Source organism: Stylophora pistillata, chromosome 4, assembly GCF_964205215.1.
Source record: "Stylophora pistillata chromosome 4, jaStyPist1.2, whole genome shotgun sequence".
Taxonomy (NCBI): Eukaryota; Metazoa; Cnidaria; class Anthozoa; order Scleractinia; family Pocilloporidae; genus Stylophora; species Stylophora pistillata.
This window is the reverse complement of record NC_142522.1, coordinates 27,817,912-27,837,322: the sequence shown is the minus strand read 5'-3', so window position 1 is coordinate 27,837,322 and position 19,411 is coordinate 27,817,912. Positions and strand designations below refer to the sequence as shown.

The window sequence follows — 19,411 nt, the reverse complement described above, 5'->3', positions numbered from 1 at the left end:
CAGTTGTGCCGCCATCATGTTTTGAGAGTATGAGAATGACGTCAATATTGTTAGCATAGATATGTAGTGTTACAGTCATGATTGATCTTCAGATGTCTTGAAAGAAGGGAGCAAACGCTCGCTTGGGCTATTTAAACTAGAATGAAGTTAACCTCAAGCAAAATGAAAAATCGCTTTAGTGCGGACTGTGTTATAGCTTGTTATGGTTGCATTCAATGTAATAACCTGTTTCATCTTCTTATCACTTTATTGTCATAATTGCAAATTCCTCATTCCATATATCTCTACTTAGTAGCCAATCCCTTGTTCAAATTTTCTCTCAGTAACTCGGAAGTAATTGTTATGTGAAATTCCGCAAGTGTGACTGTCATCAGTTTGATGGTTTTAAAAAAACTTCTTTAATGCGACCCAAGGAGATCTAGCGAGGAATGCCTCAATCTGACGAATGTTTGTTTACAAACATCAAAGGTTGCGTGACGATGACAACAATATTCGCTGATAACTTGCAAATGAGCACTCGGGGCCCTTCAACTGACAGTTCATCAAGCGTGACTGAAACGAACTTGCTGAGTCACTGCAGAAAGGAATAGTTACATAATTGCTCGATCATCAACCTTTCTGAAGACAGCAGCAAGTGACGGTAAACATGTTACTCCTGGAAGAGCTCCCAGGGTTTCTAACAGTGCTGATCAACCTGCACATGAGATTTGACTCGACCTACGTGCAGAAAGAACCCGTAAATTTCACTTCGCAGAATCCTGTCGGTGACTGCCCTGGATCACTCAACGGAGCGATGCGAGACCCAAACAAATGTCTTATCGTCGTCCAAGAATGGTGGGGCATGAACGAGCAGATCAAACAGCAAGCGCTAGATATAGCCGGTCTGGGCAATTTTACGACAGTGGTACCTGATTTATACAGGGGAGTAGTCACTGAGAACCCAACGGAAGCGATTCATATAGTAAGAAACTTGAATTATGCTGGTAAGTTAATTTATAATCAACGAGCACCATATTTGTACTAAAGCATTTATTTCGGGTTAGAAAGTAACGATTTACTGATGGGACATGCCATTTCTTCCATATATGATCGTGAGTGACTACCTGGTTTAGAAACTCATCAAATGCGCAATTTAAATATCCTTTTAGAGTCGCTCAGCTAAGCTGCGTAAATTACACGCGAGATTCGCGCGTGACAGTCAAAGGAGTTTCCTCTGAGTCGCTGACTCATTTTGCTTCATTTTGTAGTCTCCTTTGTCGATGGCAGTATCGCAAAATTCGACGACTTGACGTTATCTTATTCGAAAAACTTGACATTGAAAGAAGAGTGATGGCTTTTACGGCCAACGGTTAAAATTTAAGCTAATTTACGGCTAACAGTTAATATCTTTCCATTGTTGTCACCGGAAATTCTTTTGACGGTTAACTTTTTTTAAGACTAACGAGTAAAATTTGTCAATTTATTACGCCTAACGTTTAAATGTTTGGTCCTTTTACGGCTAACTGTTAACCCCCTAGAAACCATCTGAGAGGGGGGGCGGGGGGCGGGTGGGGGGATGAGTAACAAAACCCTAACGGGTTTGCAGCATTGGCCGAACGTTGATATCACGTTCTCATTCATTACACAGGTGCCGTTCAGGACATTAAGGGTGCTGCACAGTACCTTCTAAAACAAGGTTGCAAGAAAGTTGGCATTACTGGCTTCTGCATGGGAGGTGCCTTGTCACTCGCCGCCGCGGCCCTAGTGCCAGAAATCTCTGCCGCCGCACCGTTTTATGGCATTCCTGATCCTCAGCTCGCCAACGTGTCTACCATTAAAATACCGGTGCAGTGCCACTTCGGAAAATTAGACGTATCAAACACAACCAACATTATAGAATACACCAAGCTCAGGCAACAACTGGACGCGGGAGGCGTTAATTACGAGTTCTATGAATACGAAGCCGGCCATGCTTTCACCAATCCGCACAGTCGTAATTATAACGAATCCATAGCTAAGCTGTCAATTGGTCGAATGATTGACTTCATGAACAAATATTTGGGAGGTTCAGAAAAGTAGGGAGCGCCCTGTTAGAAAGGATCAACCATTCCTTCGCTAATTTATTCATGCTATTATAGGCACAGTAAGCAGCTTAAAGCACTGAGTTAGCGAGTATAAATAAGAGGCATACTGGGGGCGTAGTAGGTCGCGCACTGGGTTCGAATCAAGGCCAGGTGACTGTGTTACGTTCCCAGGCAACGCATTTCACTATTACTAACAACTCCTCCGTGCTCTCAGGAGTGTCAGTAAATTGATTACCGGCAGACTGTTCTGGAAATTCAATGAATTGGCGAGGATTTTGCCTACGATTGATTAGAATTCTGACTAGGTGGAGTTACATTTCTCCTTTTCGTTGCCTATTCCTTTAAAAGGCAGGATAACTCTTTGTAAAAACGAGGGAGTTAAATGTCTGAGAAAGGTTTTCTTCTTTTTTCACAGCTATAAAAGCACCACTGATTAGTTACTGTCATCACTGTGAATATTATTGCGTGTTTTCACTGTAATAAATTTATGCTGACCTGGATTATTGGTTTAAAAAACATTCAGAGCTTTGACCTCGTTAAGTGACGAAACCTGGACGACAACTACTAGCGCAAAGGTGAACTAATACTCTAGAACTGCGCTGTGTGGAACACAATGGTGTAAATACAAAAAATATACAAATACAATTTCATGTAATTGCACAACAACAAAAAAAACTTAAATAGACTTCCCTAAACTACTTCTACAAGTATATGACAGACTAACAAACCCAGGCGATTCTAAAAGACTTAAGTTAATTGAACATTTCCGCAAGTCAGCGATAATTTTATTTAGAAAACTAACATATCAACTATAAAATTGTGAAGGTAAGGTAGGTTGTAGCAATACTCTTTCACAAAAATCTTCATCTAACCTATTGAGTTCAAAGAAATTGCGGCACATGGAACGGTTCGGAATTCTGGTTGTTAGAAGCGGAGGCATGATTAGCGAGGCCTTGAAAACTTCAGCCTTTATTGTTAAGATTTAATACTTATAATCCGCTTTAATCCTCTCCATCCTAAGCCATCCTTGCGTTCTCTTAGTTTACAACTGCCTCTTTGGTGTTTTCCTGTACTTTTGGAAGCTTTGCTCCGCGCAAAAGAATTCTCAAAATATCGCAAAGTCAGTCGTAACTTTCAAGCGGATACTCGATTAAAGAAATTACTTTTTGCACCCAATTAATTCGCCTGCTTAAAAACCTGACTAAGTTTTAACTGGATCTTGCTAATTCCAGTAGAACCTTGGGAATTGTTTGTTTGTTTGTAAAAGGCTTTATCTTGGAATCTGCCATTTGAAGCGAGTTATTTACAGATACAAATAAAAACTGGAAAGTTTATTTACAAATGAACACTAGAATCAAAAACGTTTTGGTGACATGGCCACTAACTTTGCACACGTAATGACTTCTTCGACACCATGGCATGGCGTTTTTGCAGCTCTTATCATTTATCGACGAGGTGCAAGTTACTTGTGGTCAAAGGTCGAACTTCATCGTCTTTCTCTTTTTTGCGGCCATACCTAGGAAAATTTATGATTACGAAGGTTAAATTGTTACATCTGAGCATAATAACCTCCGGTACTGATCAGGGGCGTAGCCAGCTTTTCGATTTGTTGCAGGCCTGTACCCTACTAAGTTGAGTTAAATTTTTGTTCTAAAATTTGCAAGAGTTGTTATTAAAGTCAAGCGGGCGGAGAAAAAAAAATTGTAGGCCCGAGCCTACAGGACTATAGGCTGGTTACACCTCTGCTGATAGAGAGCAATATAGCGAGAGCCGTCGTAGTCTACTTCAGAAACACTTTTTTGGTATGCCACGCAAATCTTTCTCAAGATTGTTGTACCGGTGACAGCCGAAAGAACGACTGTAAATGAGGCTAGAGCCCACCCCTCTTCCTCCTTCAGGGTTTGTCCTGCTCAAGTCCATACATTTACAATCCGTGATTTACCCATGTCATTTGAAAAGTATACATGACATTATGATAGCGAAGGCATTTTAAGATTCCAAAGAAAATTCTTATCTAATGTTTTCAAATGTGTTTGAGTCTTGCATTTTGTTTTGTTTAACAGCTTGGCCACTTGCCACTCAGGGAGACCGGCCCAGGGGAATGTCCGGGATAATATCCTTGGGAACCACCCCTGTTAAAAGCGCTCCTGTATGAGGTGGGTCTTGTATGACTGACCCCAGTTTGTGTCTGGTTAGGACGAGAACCATGCATGTGATCATGAGTCTTGAAAATGTTTAGGATAAGGGAATGCATCGCTTAAAGTAAAAATAAACAAAAAGTAATATCTCACCAGCATGTGACGCCTATGCACAGACCCGCTAAGAGTACGGCACCAGCAAACCCAGCAAAATACAAATACAATAGCATTGTCTTGCCAGATGTCCCAGAAAATTCTGTTGGCGTGATGAAGTCATAATGAAGCCGGGCCACACCAGTGATTTGATATCCTAACGCGGTGCTGAGGTTATTTCTATACTCAGGCTCTTGGACGATGGCAAACAACACATTCTTCGATAAAAATTTGTTTTCTCCTATTGAGACGAAAAACCCCACAAGAAGGTCTCCAGAACCGTGTGGGTCCTGCTTTGGAAATCCAGGAACTATGTACACTTGATAAGCACTTGTTTGTCGCCTGGCAGTTAAATCAGAAATCAGTTAAATCAGAAAGCAGTTAAATCAGAAGACAAAAAGCGACATGAGAGAAACTAACAAAATTCTCACTTTTCAACAAACGAAGTAGTATTCGGTCACCTCACCTACGCATAAATTTGCCTGCATCCTCAGTCAACTTACTTATGGTTGCCCCTAGCTGGTCAACTAGTTCATCTTCTTGGTTAACTCGCATACGACCAGGTGAACTTGGTACTGAGTTTGCACACAAATTCTAACTTGAATGGAAGAAATACGCTAATCAAGTCTGTTGTTGCTGGTGCGCAGTCGTCTAGTTTTCCAGATTCATGCCAACTTGTCTAAGCCAAATTGCTAACGATCTTATTCAGGTTTCGAGGCGCAACTTTGAATACTGATCAGTTATCCGCACCCTAATAACACAGCAAGGTTATCGGGCCGTGCACAAAAACGCCAGCTAGTCAGAGGTGTATAACTACTGTTGGCAACCTCGTTCCCAGGGCTTTTCCCTTTTTGAATACAATTGGCGGGCCGCCAAAATATTCAAAAAGGGAAAAGCCCTGGGAACGAGGTTATACTGTTGGAATGCAGTGAAAGTATCCAACTGAACCGAAAGTTAAGACTTAATCATCCTCTTACCTCTTTCGACTTGATTCGTCACATTTTTGCGATGAATTCGAGCAGTAGCTTTCCACAACTTTCTCCACAGTAGCAGTAAAATGATCTCTTCTTTCTTCGAACTACAAGAACGCAATGTCAATCTAAACCATTTACAGGTGTCTGTAAACTTTAATAAAATGTTCTCCATACATTTCCAAAGGTGCTGACGAGGAGAATTTGTTTAACAATCAAGAGCTTCTTTAGTTAGCGACATATTCTTTATTCTTGTGACCCTACTGTTTGATTCAGCAGGGGTGATATACACCGTCCGTTTGGAAATCACTGCGCGGTCCGGGCCGAGTGAGAGAAAACAATGGGATCCAAGATAGCGTCGAACAATGGGATCAAACGGACGGTGTATACTACTACTAGTCACTCTTAAAAGCTGGGGGATACGAGTTCACCAGTATGATTTTACCACAAGAAGCCATTTTTTGGGTTGAAATGAAATGAAATGAAATGAATGCATCGAATCCCAGAATGGATTTGGCGTCACGATGTTTCTGTTGTTCTGATTGGCGGTTACGATACCATTGGTTTTAATTTAACGACAGTCGAAATTTACTCTGAAGAAAGTTAATAACAAGGCAAAAAATTGTGTGATATTTTTAGTTCTCCCTTTTTTTTCTATGACAGTTAATTCACCGCTGACCTTAGCTGATGTCAGATCCGATACATATAACACCACTGCCTCTTGTTCTCCCCCAGCTGGTGGCTGTGCTGTGGTAGGGTTGGTCACAGTTGGTTGTGCTGTGGTTGCGTTGGTCACAGTTGGTTGTGCTGTGGTTGCGTTGGTCACAGGTCGCGCGGACGTTGTGGTTGCGGAAAATGTCGAAGACGGTGTTATGCTAATTAAGGCAACTGTAAATAGAGAAAAAAACGAATCCACCTCTCTCTAGCGATAATTATATTCATCTCCTATTACAGAAACTGACCAGAGGTGGGAAACAGTTTAGTAGGCTGTCACTATCTCTGACTCCTTGAGCTAGAAACATCTTATTTGTTGGTTGCTATCCTATGCCATACGACTGAAGTTTAATTTTTCTTGCATTTGAACAAAGAAGAATTGTGTACCTGATGAAGTGGCTATGGGTACCACTACTGATACTGTGGAATATAGCGCTGTTGAAAAAGCAAACATATGAAACACATTTTAAATGCTTTTACTGAAACCAAGAGATTCTCTTCTTAAACTTATGTTTCTAAAACACCATGTTGGAAAATAAATAGTTTTATTTGAGCTTAGGTGGACTACAGATGGATCACAAAAAACCCCTTTTTTTTTAACAGATATAATGCTGGTTCATTTTCTTGGACAATAGAGACAATTATTACTGTTTAAAAGCTTAGCCTCTTCAATAACCATAATAAAATCAACGAAAGACTTTGGCATATCTCGGGTTAATATTAATTACCCGGAGCTAAGTTGCCTGTCCGTCACTTCTAGGGTAAATATTGGTCCTATCCATAGATATTTGGTATAACATTAGAAATATCGCCTACGTGTAATTCTCTGGTTTAATAACCTACCTCCGCTGAATCAAACAAGTTTAAAATTACGGAGTTTTGCAGATATGTTCCACATTTTCGTTTGTCTCCTTTTTTTATGTACCACAAGTGAGAGCTAGCTACAGCTGAATCGGGGAATTGTTACAACTACCAGAAGTTTATTTACTCTGTGAATAGCAATGCACTTGTGACAATGGGTTTCTAAGACATATCACCTTGCTACATTTAATGCAGTTTTCTACAAGAACATCTCCCTGAATATCTTTAATTTGTATAAAGAAATGATTCTCCGAGTTCAAGATCCACAAATAATCTGGTGTGCACTTCTCTGTCGGTAGCAGTTATCCCGTTGTATTATGAACACATACTAATTCAAGTTACTTTGGTTGGTGAACGTAAACTACTGTGTATCGAATAACTTACATGTTCGAGACCGACTTTGATAAACCGGAATGGGTAAATACGTAAAGCGATCATCTCGAAAGAATTTTAGTACAATCTTTTGCCATGACAACGCCGAATTTCCTCCGAGGGTTTAAGGAACTTCAGTCTATGGAGGGGTGGAAAAAGCAAACAAAGTTTACGAATTACCGTGCGGAAACAACCCCGAAAAACTACTCCAGAAACTCTTAATTCAATTATCGCTCTCCGTGGTGACTTGACACCAAGGGAAGAAGACAGAAGTAAAATACGTTTTTCTCACATTTCGGAGCATACTAAATTGATAAACGCTTCCTGATTGCGGCAAGCGTGAAGGATGAAGGGCGATTGTAAAGAACAGGATCGGGAGTGAAGATTCTGTTACAATAATGCTTATCAAAGCAATGCGAAAAATATAACAAAGATCTCATCGTTTCAAAGTTTACACTCGAATACATGTGTATTTGATATCAAACTGCCAGCTTTCTGAGATTAAGCGCACACTTATTCAACCAATTGAACCGTGTGTGGATTTTTACTCACCCGTAGAGCGTGTAGAGTTGGTTGCTGCCTCTGATTGATCAGAAATGAAGAACAAGGCAGTTTGAAAGACAAAAAATCTCCCAAAGCGAAACATCACTGCTGTTAAACACGAGAATTAGCTAAAACTGTATCGGTGGCCAACATCGAAAGCCGTCTAAAACGAAATGGAAACACGATACGAGAGTATGTCAACTTGGATTTTCAGTAATGCACGTCACTTACCAATTCTAGAAGGAACTGTATGTCACGCAATGTGAAGTACCAAAAAGTAAACAAATCAGCGCCTCAAAAAAAAAAAACAAAAACAAAAACAAAACAAAACAAAACAAAAAACAAAAAACAAAACAAAATGAAACAAACGATCAAACAAGGCTCTTCAGAGCTCTGTGACTGGTTTGGAAAAGATGCAGAAATGAAAATATCACAGTTTTAATACCGTGATATCTAGGTGCTGCGATACCAAGGAATTTATATTTAGACGTTTTAGCATGCTCTTTTTTCATACTGTTCAATATTCAGCGTTGACAGGAATGTCTTAATTACCCATGTTGCTGTAGCTGCTATCGTTGTTGCTGCTGTAAAATTGTTTCTGTTGTTTGTCTGTTTACGACTTATCGTAATGCGGGAAATTTCCTCGTTCCTGCTCTCTTCCTTAGACGAAGTTCGTATCTAAGAACATCTCTCAGACCTCTGGTAAGTTGGCGGATGAGCTGTTTTGTGGAAAAATTTAATGAAAATCGTTAATTATGCCAGGAAGTTACGATTTCTTCGGATTAAGCAGTGCTATCATTTTTCATCAGTAGTAATTTTCTTGATCTCCATGATTTTTAGACATTTCCTTTTCTTGAGTCATACATACTCAGCGGTTTCACAATCAAATTTACTTCGACAGGAACAAAGATGGCGTTGGATTTGAGCGTAGCACGCCGACAACTTTCAGAGGCTCTTGGGGACTACTCTCAAACGTAAGAAAAATTTTTTCTGTAACTCTTGAAACTAAACAATAAATAAAACTTCTTATGCCCTATTCCTATTTCTCCAAGGTACTGGAACAACATGAAGCTTTGGTATAAACAAAAGGCAAGTAGCTTTGAACTTTCACATCTACCCTCTCATGTTGTGTGGCTGTCAAGAGTGGCAATATTATCCTCTGACAGAAAGCCACAAGGTCTATCACTGAATTAAAACGTTTTTCTATTTTTCACTTTTTCTCAGCTTTGCGAATGAAGACAGTGATGGCGAACCGTTGGCTAGTCGCGTAAAACGTGAAGTTTTATTAATTATGCTCACCCCTTGTCAATTTAGAACGCAAATCAGGTTAAAAAGGATATGAGGACGAAATATTCATGACAAGGCGATTAACCTGACCCCATCGAAGAGAGAAATTTGCTTTTTTATGAGGACTTTTTATGATATACGTCAGAGGGTAGAGAGGAAAGATCCTACTATCAGCTCCCCTCCTTAAACCCAGATTCATTGACCCCCCTCCCCTCTGAATCTCCTCGGACTCACTGTGACTGCTACATTATTCTTGACACCTGACAACCTGGTGTAAACGATAAATAATCTCTTTTTGATTATCACATATTAAATGATGTTTTCCTACTGTGATTTTGTTTTACACAGATTTCCAAAGAGGATTTTGATGCACAAGCAAAGAAATGTCTTGGAAATGATAATCGTAAGTCAATGATGTGATACTTAATAAATAATTAAGATCATGTCCTTGCCAGTTTCATGAAAGTACTGTTTCAAACCAAATCGAATTAGTGTCACTTCTGAGAAATTGTTTTAATGAATTCTTTGCAGTGTTTTTCCATGTTCTAAATACTTTAGAATATTTAACTCTTTAACCCATTAATGGCCGCAGCTTTTGTGGAAAACTGTGTTTTGAAGCTAGTCGAGCAGATTTTGGGTCACTGTTGTGGTTTTAAAAGCTCAAACTTACCAAAAACCCCTTGACAGCTCATACACTCGACGGCCTTTCGATCCAAATGCAAAATGGTGGCCTGAAAATCTCGGGCACGCACAGAAAGCAAAATTTCGACAGTGTTTGGGTTGAAAAGTAATGCCCCACTTACGACTTTTACTTTTCTCTCTTTCTCCTGCCCTTTTTTTCCCCTCTCCTTGCCTGAAGTTTCTCCTCACTTGCTGGAAATTTAGTAGGCTTCATTGTGGTGTAGAGATTTTTCAGAAACTACTCATTATTTTCAAACCACATGCTCAGAAAGGTAGGTGGGTAATGGAACAAGATTTTTGTGCAGATTTTCAGGTCAAAGTAACATGGTTTTTTGGCTATTTCTCCAATCTCCTTCATTCAATTGCGCTCATTCTGGTATCGTTTGTAAGATATTTTCAACCTGTTCAAGTACGTGCTCAAAGTCGTGCTCCAGGGTTAAAAGTGATGACGTCACAAGGCGTAGAAAGGGTGTGGGTCTCCATGGCGCATACGGGCGCACTGGACGTCATTAGGTTAATCATGTAATTCTATTACATGGAAAAAATTGTGGGGAATGTATCACGTGTTATACCCAACCTGAATTGATATGGTCTCTGAAAATTCAGCAAATGGGGGAAAAAGAACTTCATGGCATGAATCTGTGTTGAGCATATCAATCATTATTCTTTCTTTCTTTCCTCTTTTGTAGTTCATTTCCATAATGAATTTCTTCTAGCCATTTTGGCAAAATGTCAAGCCCTTGGATCTTCTCCAGGTGTGTTACTGAAAGTTAAGACTTGGTAAATGATTCTATCAGGGTGAAATTACCATTCAAATTTATCATGTCATCTTGCTATACAAATTAATTGAATCAAGATAATTTCCTTCCTGTCTTGTAGCACCTCATCCAAAAACTCCACAGAAGTTACCTCCCAAACCACAGCTGATTAAGAAAGGAAAAATAAAAAAGCAAAAGAAAGTATTAAGAGCCAGTTTTGAGGTACAGGAAAATACATTTGATGACAATAGTCTTTGTTTAGAATTATGTGCATCATTGGTCAGAAAGAAATGTCATTTCTCATTTTTCATTTTGCTTTTCCTGTCCATTCTCCTTTTCATTATACAGTGCAATACTTGTAATGAACAGTCAATTCAATATATTTTGATTGATCTATGATTTTTGTTCTAATTACCAGCAAAGATTTGTTCCTTGTGACCCACTACAGAGTGCACCACAGCTGTCTCTTAAGGTTCGTTGAAACATATCTACATCATCATCTTAGGTCCTGTTGATATATTTCTGTTAGTGACAGAAATAGAATTACTGATTATTATTTCATGTGAGAGTGAAATTCAAACAAATTAAAACTTAGACATAGAATGCATTGTTTTACCTGGTTTCTCTGTGTTCTCAAAATATTGAAAAAAAAAAAAAAACAAACGAAAACAAGGAAATTTCCTCAGACATTTCACAGATTCTCCACTACATTTGTAAAGATGAAGGTAACATTTCAACTAGTATAAATTATGCAATTGAGTTAAATAAGTAAAAAATTAAAGAGTAAGTTTGTTCTAATTGTTTTTCTGGGAGTTCAATGGATTCATTTCCAATTTACAATATGTGCACATGTGCTTAATTCACACTTTTTATATTAATCCAACCACTTGTTTTGACTTGTTTTTTTTTTTTTTTTATGCTTTCTCCCTTGACTGATGGTATTGCAATTTCCCATATGTAGGGTAAGTGCCACTTATAATGATAAAAACTATCATAGCAAATACTGTATCGACTGGTTTAAAACATCACAAGATTTGCTTTAGAAATTATGAAAAGTCAATGTCGATTATAGCTAAATGTAGTTCTGGCTGGAGATGTGGTTGTCAGGATGCAGATATCAGGGTTAGCACTCTCCCTGGGCCTAATACTTGGTGATGTTTGGCAGGACACTTAAGTCTCCCAATGCCTTTCCTCATCCAGGAGTGCAAATGATGTTTCACCTTCTCATATCAGGGTTCTTCTCCCTTTTAAGTGTTCTCCTCTCCAGTCTGTAAGCAGTAAAATTTACTGCCCATAGAACCTCTTTTGCTGCTTAGAATTGATTGAAATTTTTGAAAATTCAACAGATAAAAGATTACTCTACCATTTTAAAAATTTATTTTACCTGTGGTGCTTAGAGTAGGGGAGAACCCTGTCTAATATAACATCATTGTGATCCATACACAACAATTTGGTTGGTCACAATTGTGAAAGGAAAAAAAAAATGTTGTAAATATTGTGCAGTATGATATGGGTGTCTTAGAGTACAAACATGTACATTAGTCCCAGAAAACTACTCTCAAATCAAAAGGATAATTAGCAGAAACTCTGAGAGGGAATTGTGGGTTATGAGACTCGTTGAACCTTTTTCGTTCATGTCACGTGCTGTATTTATTTCATGCTACTCTTTATCATTTTATGTTTTCACAGAGCTTTCAGAAGACAGCGAAATTGGTCTTTGTTCATATGACATGATGTTACCAGACTCTGCCACCGTCTATGGCAGATTGTTTCTTGGTGCTTGGGATGCTGGGTTGGATAGTGTAGCAGATGAAACAGTGAACCTTATGCTTCACGCCACAGAGGTAGTGGAATGTTACCATAAATTTTTCCCAGTGTTGTAGGTCAAAGATTGAGTGAAGTTCTAGTCAGAAGTTTGGTTTGTAAGCGCCCAATGTTCTTGTCCATCTTTTTACTTTGTTTCCTCATTCTTTGACCCTTTTCCGGCACCCTCAGATCAATATTTATCTTCTCCATACTGTTCTCTCTATATTTCTCATGGCACTGACAAGGAGAAATTATTTGACTTAAGTTGATGATCACTTCCTTAATTCTCATGAATTCTATGTTTGATTTAGCAGTGGTATTGTAGGGAGAAATTAGATGCTGGTCACTCTCAGGGACTGAAGGGTTAATCCTTTCACTCCCAAGATCTGGTCGATTCTCCTTACTGCCTGCCATACAATTCTTATGATGTTAGTTTGGAGAATTTTATATTGGATCAATCTAAATCCCCTAATTTATATTTTTCTCTATTCTCAGTACTTGTCTGCTTGACATTGTATAGATATTGTAAGGAGAAATTCTGTTCTGGTCACTCAGAGGCTAAAAGGTTAAGTGAATGGTTGAATTTCAGAGAAGCTGTGTTATTGGTGTGCATTGCTATTATTAGAGAACATTCCTATTGGATGCCTTAAAGGAAAAGCCAATGAAAGTAAACACTGTTGGTGATCACTTGATGGAGAATGTCACATGGAAGTTATTAGAACAAAAGAGGTGCTTAAAATGCATCAAGTTTGGAATAGCACATGCTCAAGCTGAAACTGATTTTAGTTTTGCATCTGATTGCCTCTCCGTTGAAAATTGTTCAACCTGTGAGGTCCTACAATTTAAATATTTCTACCTTGCTGTGGACATCACCAACTCGGGCACCCCACCGCCTTCCCCCCCCCCCCCCCCATGTGGATATTCTCCAACCGCTTATACCTTTTTAAATTAGATGAGTGTTATTCCTTTCTTTTATCTCTCTTCAGTATCTAGTGAAAGATATATTGACGGTTTGCTGCTCAATGAGAAGTACATTTAGACTCAGGGATGGACATTTTCGTTATTCCATGGGTGGGACCTACCCCAGAATGCACCTTAGAAACAGTACCAGTCCCTGGCCACCAGGTGCTGAAAGGTAAACGTTCTAAATTGTTTCAATCTTCCACTACTATGTTCATTATGTTAAAATTTTGCGCAGGTCATGGCATGACGGCTCGCGAGGTTTTGTAAATTTGAACCTCCAATTAAAAGAAAACTTCGATCAAAATTTTTATTTCTTTAATGGAATTATTACCGTTTCATGTGCAAAATTGACCAATACCCAACTTGGGCGAGGAAGCAAACACATTTGTTACATAAAGCCGACGAATGAAGACTGAAGTTTTTTTTTTTTTCGTGGAAGGAGAGGTAAAAGTAGAACAACACCAGAAGATTTTTAACCCGATACTAAACCGTATTCACAATCATTTCTAACGAAGTTCAGGGCGAGTCAACTTCCCGGCGGTAAGGGCTGCAGCGATGATATGCCCAGAGTTTCAACTCAGGTTTATCAATCCCAAGACTAGTGCGCTGACCATGGAGACCAACGTCTCTCCTGTAATACGCAAAACACGCCATTGAGCGCGAGCGTATCCTATCGGAAAAAGCGCGCGCTTCGTCAACAAAGAAAAGATGTCCATTGTTACGTCAGTTGCAGCAAACTTAGCGTACGCGAAGTAGACAACTTTCTATCAGTAACTTCAAGTTGCCAGTTTTGTTACATTACAAGCTATTTGAGCAAGTTTCCACTGCGAAAAATGGCTTCGACTTTGCGGAATCTGTCTGGTAAACAAGGAAGACTTGTTGATAAATGTGAAAGAGAATTCTTTGAACTCAAGCAACACGCAGAAAAGTACTTTCAAGACTTAGAGTCAGTCGAGGAGATATGCCAGCGGGCAAAACAAGACGTTGAAAGAATTCAACTGAAAGCCCAAGCCAAAAAAGAGATAGCAAAAAGAGATGCCGTCTTTCAAGCCAACTTCCATTCTGCCGTCCAAGAAATGACAGATAAACTGAAAAGAATGGAAATCAGAGAAGAGGCAAGCCCGCAATACGAGAAGATGCCTGAGTCGGCCAGAAACGCTGAGCGGAGCACATTAACTGGTCGCGTCTTTCGCTGTGTCAAGATTAGCTGTGCCTTGGTGTTTGATGCAGTTGCTGCGTACGGACTGTTTAAGTTAACGCAACCATACTTCTAAGTCTTGGAGCCGGGTTGGGGGGAGGTGCTAACCTGAAGGAAAGGAACTGAGACAAGCAATCTGGGAGTTTATGTTCCTCTACTCGAGAAAATGGTTTTTATGACTCCTAGACACCAAGATTTTTTTCACGAAGAAAGAAAATCGACACAAGTGAGATGAAGATAACAACTGAACTTTACGAAGTTTTCACAAAAAAACATTTTAAACTGTTGATTTTTGTTTACAGCGAAGAGATTTAACTCTTAACCTTAAAAGCTTCATGTTATTTATTAAAAAAATGATATTTTGCTGTAATCGACTTTTGAAGAGTTAACGAACCAATCAGTATGTATTAAGAAATAAATAATTCTTAACCTATCCAACGATGGAATTTGTTTTGTTTTTTGAGCCCACGCTCAGCTCCCCGGCTTTTGATTAGCGGAAATAAGCGAAACAGCGTGCGCGAGAGACGGGGGATTGGCATGGGGTCAGGGAGAGAAAAACTTCGCTTTGGAATCGACTACGAACAGAACAGAGTACAGAACAGAACGGTAAAAGTCGAGTCTGGAAAATGGTAATAATCTTACCCGGCGAACAGGTACTCTAAAGAGTGGGTTTTTGCACCGCGTTTACGTTAAATGTGAACGGCAAGAGTGACCACGTGACCTTGTTTTTCCCGCCATTTTTTCATGTTTGCTGGTTGCGCTTTGCCGTTTCTACGTGAAAGTAAGCTGTTTCGCGTTTGCCGTGTATGTAAGGTTTTCACTTTTTCTCTCACAAAGTAAAAGTTAAATTGCTGGAAAAAGGGCACCAAAGGGGCCTTCAAATTCACCATTACGTGAACTCTCGCGAAGCTAAAGCAGCAAGGTTCACGCTATTTTACGTGAAACTTAAAAGAACAAGCTGACGTTTGCCGTTTCACGTAAGCGCAGTGCTTTCTTTTGGCGAGGGCTACAAGACTTGCGCTGGTGAGCGAATCGAGCGTGCGAGAGATTTGTGAGGGGTCTGGCACGACTTTCGAGCCCAAACCCTTGCAGACGCCTGTCAGGCTTATCGCTCGCTCCATGAAAACACTGATGACAGCCTGCTTTTAGACTTTGGTGGCTGATAAAAAAATTGCTTCGCGTATTGTGGTCTGTTGCTGCTAGTCTTGTCTGGAAACTAGTTTCGACTCACCCGTATATTTACCTTGTGTTGGTTCAGATCTTTAGGTTGTATCAATGGCACTGCCAGCAGTAGTAACAACAGTGGTAGAACGTTGGAGCAAGCCGAAGCTGAGGCGGCGGTCACAGTGGCTAGCAGTGATAGTGCGGGTACAGCTAAACCTCCGATTTCCCTAATGGATCTAAGGGATGCTCTGCAGGTGGGTTGGAGATTTAGTTATGTCTTTAATTACCCGTGGACCTTCACGGAAGTGCGTTCCCTGATCATGTCAATCAGACAAAAATAGTCGTGGTGCAAAATATAGAGCGAAAACGTCTGTGGGTCTTACTCTCGCCCATAACTTCAGTTGGTGGCCTCTTCCCGTTTCTTGACCTCTCTTTGCGGGAGGGGGACATATTCTTTCTCCTCCCGCATCCGCCAACGATCGCGCGAAGGAGTTTTGCGTTTCTTCCAATGAGATGAAAGCCGATGGAGAATCACTCTGTCCCATCCCCCTTTCATATAATAAGAGAAGCGGGAGGGGAGGGTAGGGAGATACAAACTTTAGAAAAAGTAATGATTAAAATGAAGGGAACGATTGCCGACGGGAGACTGGGAGCGTCGCTTTGTAACTAGTGTCAAAGGATAGAGCGTTACATTTTTAAATCAACGTCTGTATTTCGTGAAAATCTCTTTTTTTTTCTACAGGTTCATCGGAGAGTGATTCCTTCGCACACTGTATATTCGGCAAACATCGAGAGAACACTTGCAAACATGTGTCACCCTGGTCATGATGAACTAGAACAGAATCAATTACACAAACTTGAGGCAAGACGAAGATATGAAAGACTGAGACAGCAGAGGAGCTTGAGATTGTAACCAAACACCTTACTGTGACCATCTGACTAAAATTTTCATGGGAATCTCCTTAAATAATTTTCTTTATCCAAGTCCAAAGAACTCAATTCAAGGCTTAGGTGATAGAAGTTCCTACGCTTTTTCGCTTACTGCTGAAGAAATCAAAATATGGGCTCAATCTTGTGGTTATGCAGTTTTAATACAACTGAGATAACGACTCTCTTGGCTATCTCTGGACACCTGTCGTGGTTTTTTGCTATTTGCATGTCAGCTGTTCAATTCAGGTTTCAGAAAAGGAGAACAAAAGCTTTTAATTATATTTCCTTGAAGTGAAGTAGTACTTAATTGAGCAACATCTCCCAATTTAACATAGCACACGCGAAAAGCGCCGAACGTGGTCGCATCGGCTCGGTGCTTCAATCTTCTTGTGTGACAATAATCTGTCACACAATCCTCTCGCGTCTAGTAACAAATAAACTGCCGAGGAAAGGGATGTAGATGGCTCGACGCAAAAAAAATTAAAACTTGTCGTCTGAACTTATGTTGTGCTGCGTCGGTGGGGTAACAAGCTAATTTGGTTATATCAACTAGGTTAAATTGTAAAAAGTTGACGTTTCGAGCGTCACTCGCTCTGACGAAGGGCTAACGCTCGAAACGTCCGCTTTTTAACTCTTTACGGTGGCCACTTTTCAATTTTAACTTAGTTGATAAAACCAAATTACCTTATTAATTGTTCAGCTCAGCGTATCTCACGAGAATGTTTCAGTGAAGATTGTTTTCAGTTCCGAGCCTCCCAAAGGCAATAGTCAGATCTCTGATTAACAGTAGGGTGTCTCGTGCCAGACTAGGAAAGGTTCTTGACTAAGAGGACTCGGAAAGAGAGAGAAATCATAAGAATTTTGGCGTTACGATCTCTCCATAACGCCGTTGTTATAGTTTTGCTTTTAAGGGCGGAGGATTAGCTGGCATAAAATTGATTAGATCTGCCACTCTCTTTGGATTAATTGAGGTAAATTGCCGACTGAAAAGCGAGTCAGCGCAAGAATAGGCCGATATGTGTGAAAATGTTGCTGTTGGTGTTCCCTGTCATCTCTAGATATCAACGAAATATTATCCTGTCTCTCTCCTCTTCATTCCCCCCTTCTTCATAAAAGTAGTGGTCTCCCGCCACCCCACAACCGCGTGTGAGCATTTATAGATGAGTCAGGCAAATCGTAGTTCACTCTCTAGCCATTTCTCTTTTTCCCACGACCTCTGCTGTTTCTCGTTCTTCCGCTGTCCAGATAGTCTTTTCTTACCGCGAGCCCAGCGCAAACTACCCTTAATGAAATGTCAATCCATCAGCTGAGGAATTTCTTGGCATATGTTCCAAGATCTCAGGAAGCGGATATAATAGAGTTCTTTCCTTTTCCGGTTCTTCCCCGTCCCCCTCAATCACCAGGATGCCTTTATAACCTACTCCCAACGGTTACTTTGGTGCGAACAGGAGGGGAGAGAGGCATTATGGGAGTCAACGAACGCCAACGCCTTTCTCTTAATGTAAAAGCGGAAGTAAATAGAATATCTGAAAAGCTCCAAGGGGAATTGATTTCTTGCAAAGTAACAGGATATGAATCCTCTCATGAGGTTTTGCTGTTGCGGCGATTCACATCGCTCCAAGGTCAATAGAACGCTTTTCTACTAAAACCGAAGAAATCAAAACAACCAAACCGGACGAGGTCAAATCTCATGAACAACAATACAATACAATAAGTTATTAAACTCTCCCCGGAAAGGCCTTTCAGAGCTTAAAAACTATCTTAATAATACAATTCTTACAATAATTACAATAACTACAGTAGGTGAGATAAAAATATAGGGATGTATTTATATCTATAAAATGTTAAAAATCAAAATGACTGACAGAAGATGATTTATCAGCTTACGTTAAAAAATGTTCGTCGAGGAGCTTAATTTTATATCACTGGGTAAGTTGTTCCAAATGGTCACTGCGCAGTATAAAAAACTTCGCTGACCCGTAGCAGTTTTGTAGCGCGGTATGTCCAGTGTATATGCATTGCGAGTCGAGCGGCAACAACCAATAGGAACTGAAAGTGAACATGTAAATTTTCTCGTTAGTTGGAAAACAATGTTATTGACCAAATTCTGACGTGGCACAGCTTTTCTAGACTCATCCCTGAGTGTACCGAAGCAAATATAATGCACTCTTTGTTTTATTTCCTGTTTTGAAATTACCCGCATTGCTTGCCGGATTACTATGGATTGGGTCTGGATTATTTTCTACACCTTACAAGTTAACAGGATCATTTTCAGACGACCTCCAAATTTTCATTTCGATTTTCCTTTTTGCTTTAAACACTTCCATAGAGCAAAAAGTTAAGCATTATTTCTAAGGAAGCGTATTGCTGTTCGATAAACCAAACAATCCTATCAACCTCTTCTCATTTTCCTTGGGTACGAGGTGAAATTTTCGCTGGAGGATGTGAAGTAGACTCCACAACGCAGTGAAATCTACCTGCATGAATATCGATCGAAATTTACGAGCGCAAAGGTGGATGGGAGCACAGACAGGAAAATTCAAATGTATAACATTAATGTTTAAATAAATCAGACTGTTTACTTTGGAAGAATTTAACAATAAGGTTTTGATTTCCTCATGTGTTCTTGCCTCTACCAATGGTATGACCAGCAGTATTATCCATGAATCACTTTGCTGTTCATTACTCAAGATATTGCAGGTGTTCCTCAGCTAAAGGTATATCTCCCGCGAAGTTTTTTGTAACAATTAAAGGAATTCAATTACAATTCTCCAGAGATGTGATTTTAATAAGCGCCTTGTCTCGCTCA

The 19,411-nt window shown here is 39.8% G+C and overlaps 3 protein-coding genes across 5 annotated transcripts; 2 read left to right on the top strand and 1 right to left on the bottom strand.

Moving 5' to 3' along the window:
- Positions 1 to 140: 140 nt before the first annotated feature.
- Positions 141 to 2,563, top strand: LOC111329247 (uncharacterized). Its single transcript, XM_022933882.2, has 2 exons — positions 141 to 983; positions 1,628 to 2,563. The coding sequence occupies exons 1-2, from the start codon at positions 647 to 649 to the stop codon at positions 2,056 to 2,058; spliced, it is 768 nt and encodes a 255-aa protein (XP_022789617.1). The 5' UTR covers positions 141 to 646; the 3' UTR covers positions 2,059 to 2,563.
- A 134-nt stretch (positions 2,564 to 2,697) lies between these two features.
- On the bottom strand, positions 2,698 to 8,507 carry LOC111329246 (uncharacterized). Of its 3 annotated transcripts, XM_022933881.2 has the most exons (7): positions 8,368 to 8,507; positions 7,825 to 7,978; positions 6,427 to 6,474; positions 6,005 to 6,213; positions 5,332 to 5,432; positions 4,355 to 4,696; positions 2,698 to 3,579 (listed from the first exon to the last, which is right to left on the bottom strand). In XM_022933881.2, exons 2-7 carry the CDS (start codon positions 7,916 to 7,918, stop codon positions 3,504 to 3,506), a joined length of 870 nt encoding a protein of 289 aa, XP_022789616.1. In that variant the 5' UTR covers positions 7,919 to 7,978; positions 8,368 to 8,507; the 3' UTR covers positions 2,698 to 3,503. The 3 variants fall into 3 exon arrangements, with proteins under 3 accessions (XP_022789616.1, XP_022789613.1, XP_088613131.1); XM_022933878.2 differs by lacking the exon at positions 8,368 to 8,507 and having other exon boundaries at positions 7,825 to 8,037; XM_088757005.1 differs by lacking the exons at positions 6,427 to 6,474; positions 8,368 to 8,507 and having other exon boundaries at positions 7,825 to 8,038.
- LOC111329245 (transcriptional adapter 1) lies at positions 8,380 to 17,101 on the top strand. Its single transcript, XM_022933877.2, has 11 exons — positions 8,380 to 8,517; positions 8,717 to 8,789; positions 8,868 to 8,904; positions 9,451 to 9,505; positions 10,473 to 10,538; positions 10,663 to 10,763; positions 10,960 to 11,014; positions 12,231 to 12,385; positions 13,334 to 13,482; positions 15,767 to 15,926; positions 16,415 to 17,101. Exons 2-11 carry the CDS (start codon positions 8,725 to 8,727, stop codon positions 16,583 to 16,585), a joined length of 1,014 nt encoding a protein of 337 aa, XP_022789612.1. The 5' UTR covers positions 8,380 to 8,517; positions 8,717 to 8,724; the 3' UTR covers positions 16,586 to 17,101.
- The last annotated feature ends 2,310 nt before the right edge of the window (positions 17,102 to 19,411 follow it).

Excerpts from the sequence above, each read along its gene's own strand:
- LOC111329247 (XM_022933882.2), top strand. The coding sequence starts at position 647 with ATGTTACTCCTGGAAGAGCTCCCAGGGTTTCTAACAGTGCTGATCAAC. Across the intron at positions 984-1,627 it reads AAGAAACTTGAATTATGCTG|GTGCCGTTCAGGACATTAAG; the intron begins GTAAGTTAATTT and ends TTCATTACACAG.
- LOC111329246 (XM_022933881.2), bottom strand. The coding sequence starts at position 7,918 with ATGTTTCGCTTTGGGAGATTTTTTGTCTTTCAAACTGCCTTGTTCTTC. Across the intron at positions 6,475-7,824 it reads CAACTCTACACGCTCTACGG|CGCTATATTCCACAGTATCA; the intron begins GTGAGTAAAAAT and ends CTTTTTCAACAG. Across the intron at positions 3,580-4,354 it reads TGCATAGGCGTCACATGCTG|GTATGGCCGCAAAAAAGAGA; the intron begins GTGAGATATTAC and ends AAATTTTCCTAG.
- LOC111329245 (XM_022933877.2), top strand. The coding sequence starts at position 8,725 with ATGGCGTTGGATTTGAGCGTAGCACGCCGACAACTTTCAGAGGCTCTT. Across the intron at positions 9,506-10,472 it reads ATGTCTTGGAAATGATAATC|TTCATTTCCATAATGAATTT; the intron begins GTAAGTCAATGA and ends CCTCTTTTGTAG. Across the intron at positions 13,483-15,766 it reads TGGCCACCAGGTGCTGAAAG|ATCTTTAGGTTGTATCAATG; the intron begins GTAAACGTTCTA and ends GTGTTGGTTCAG.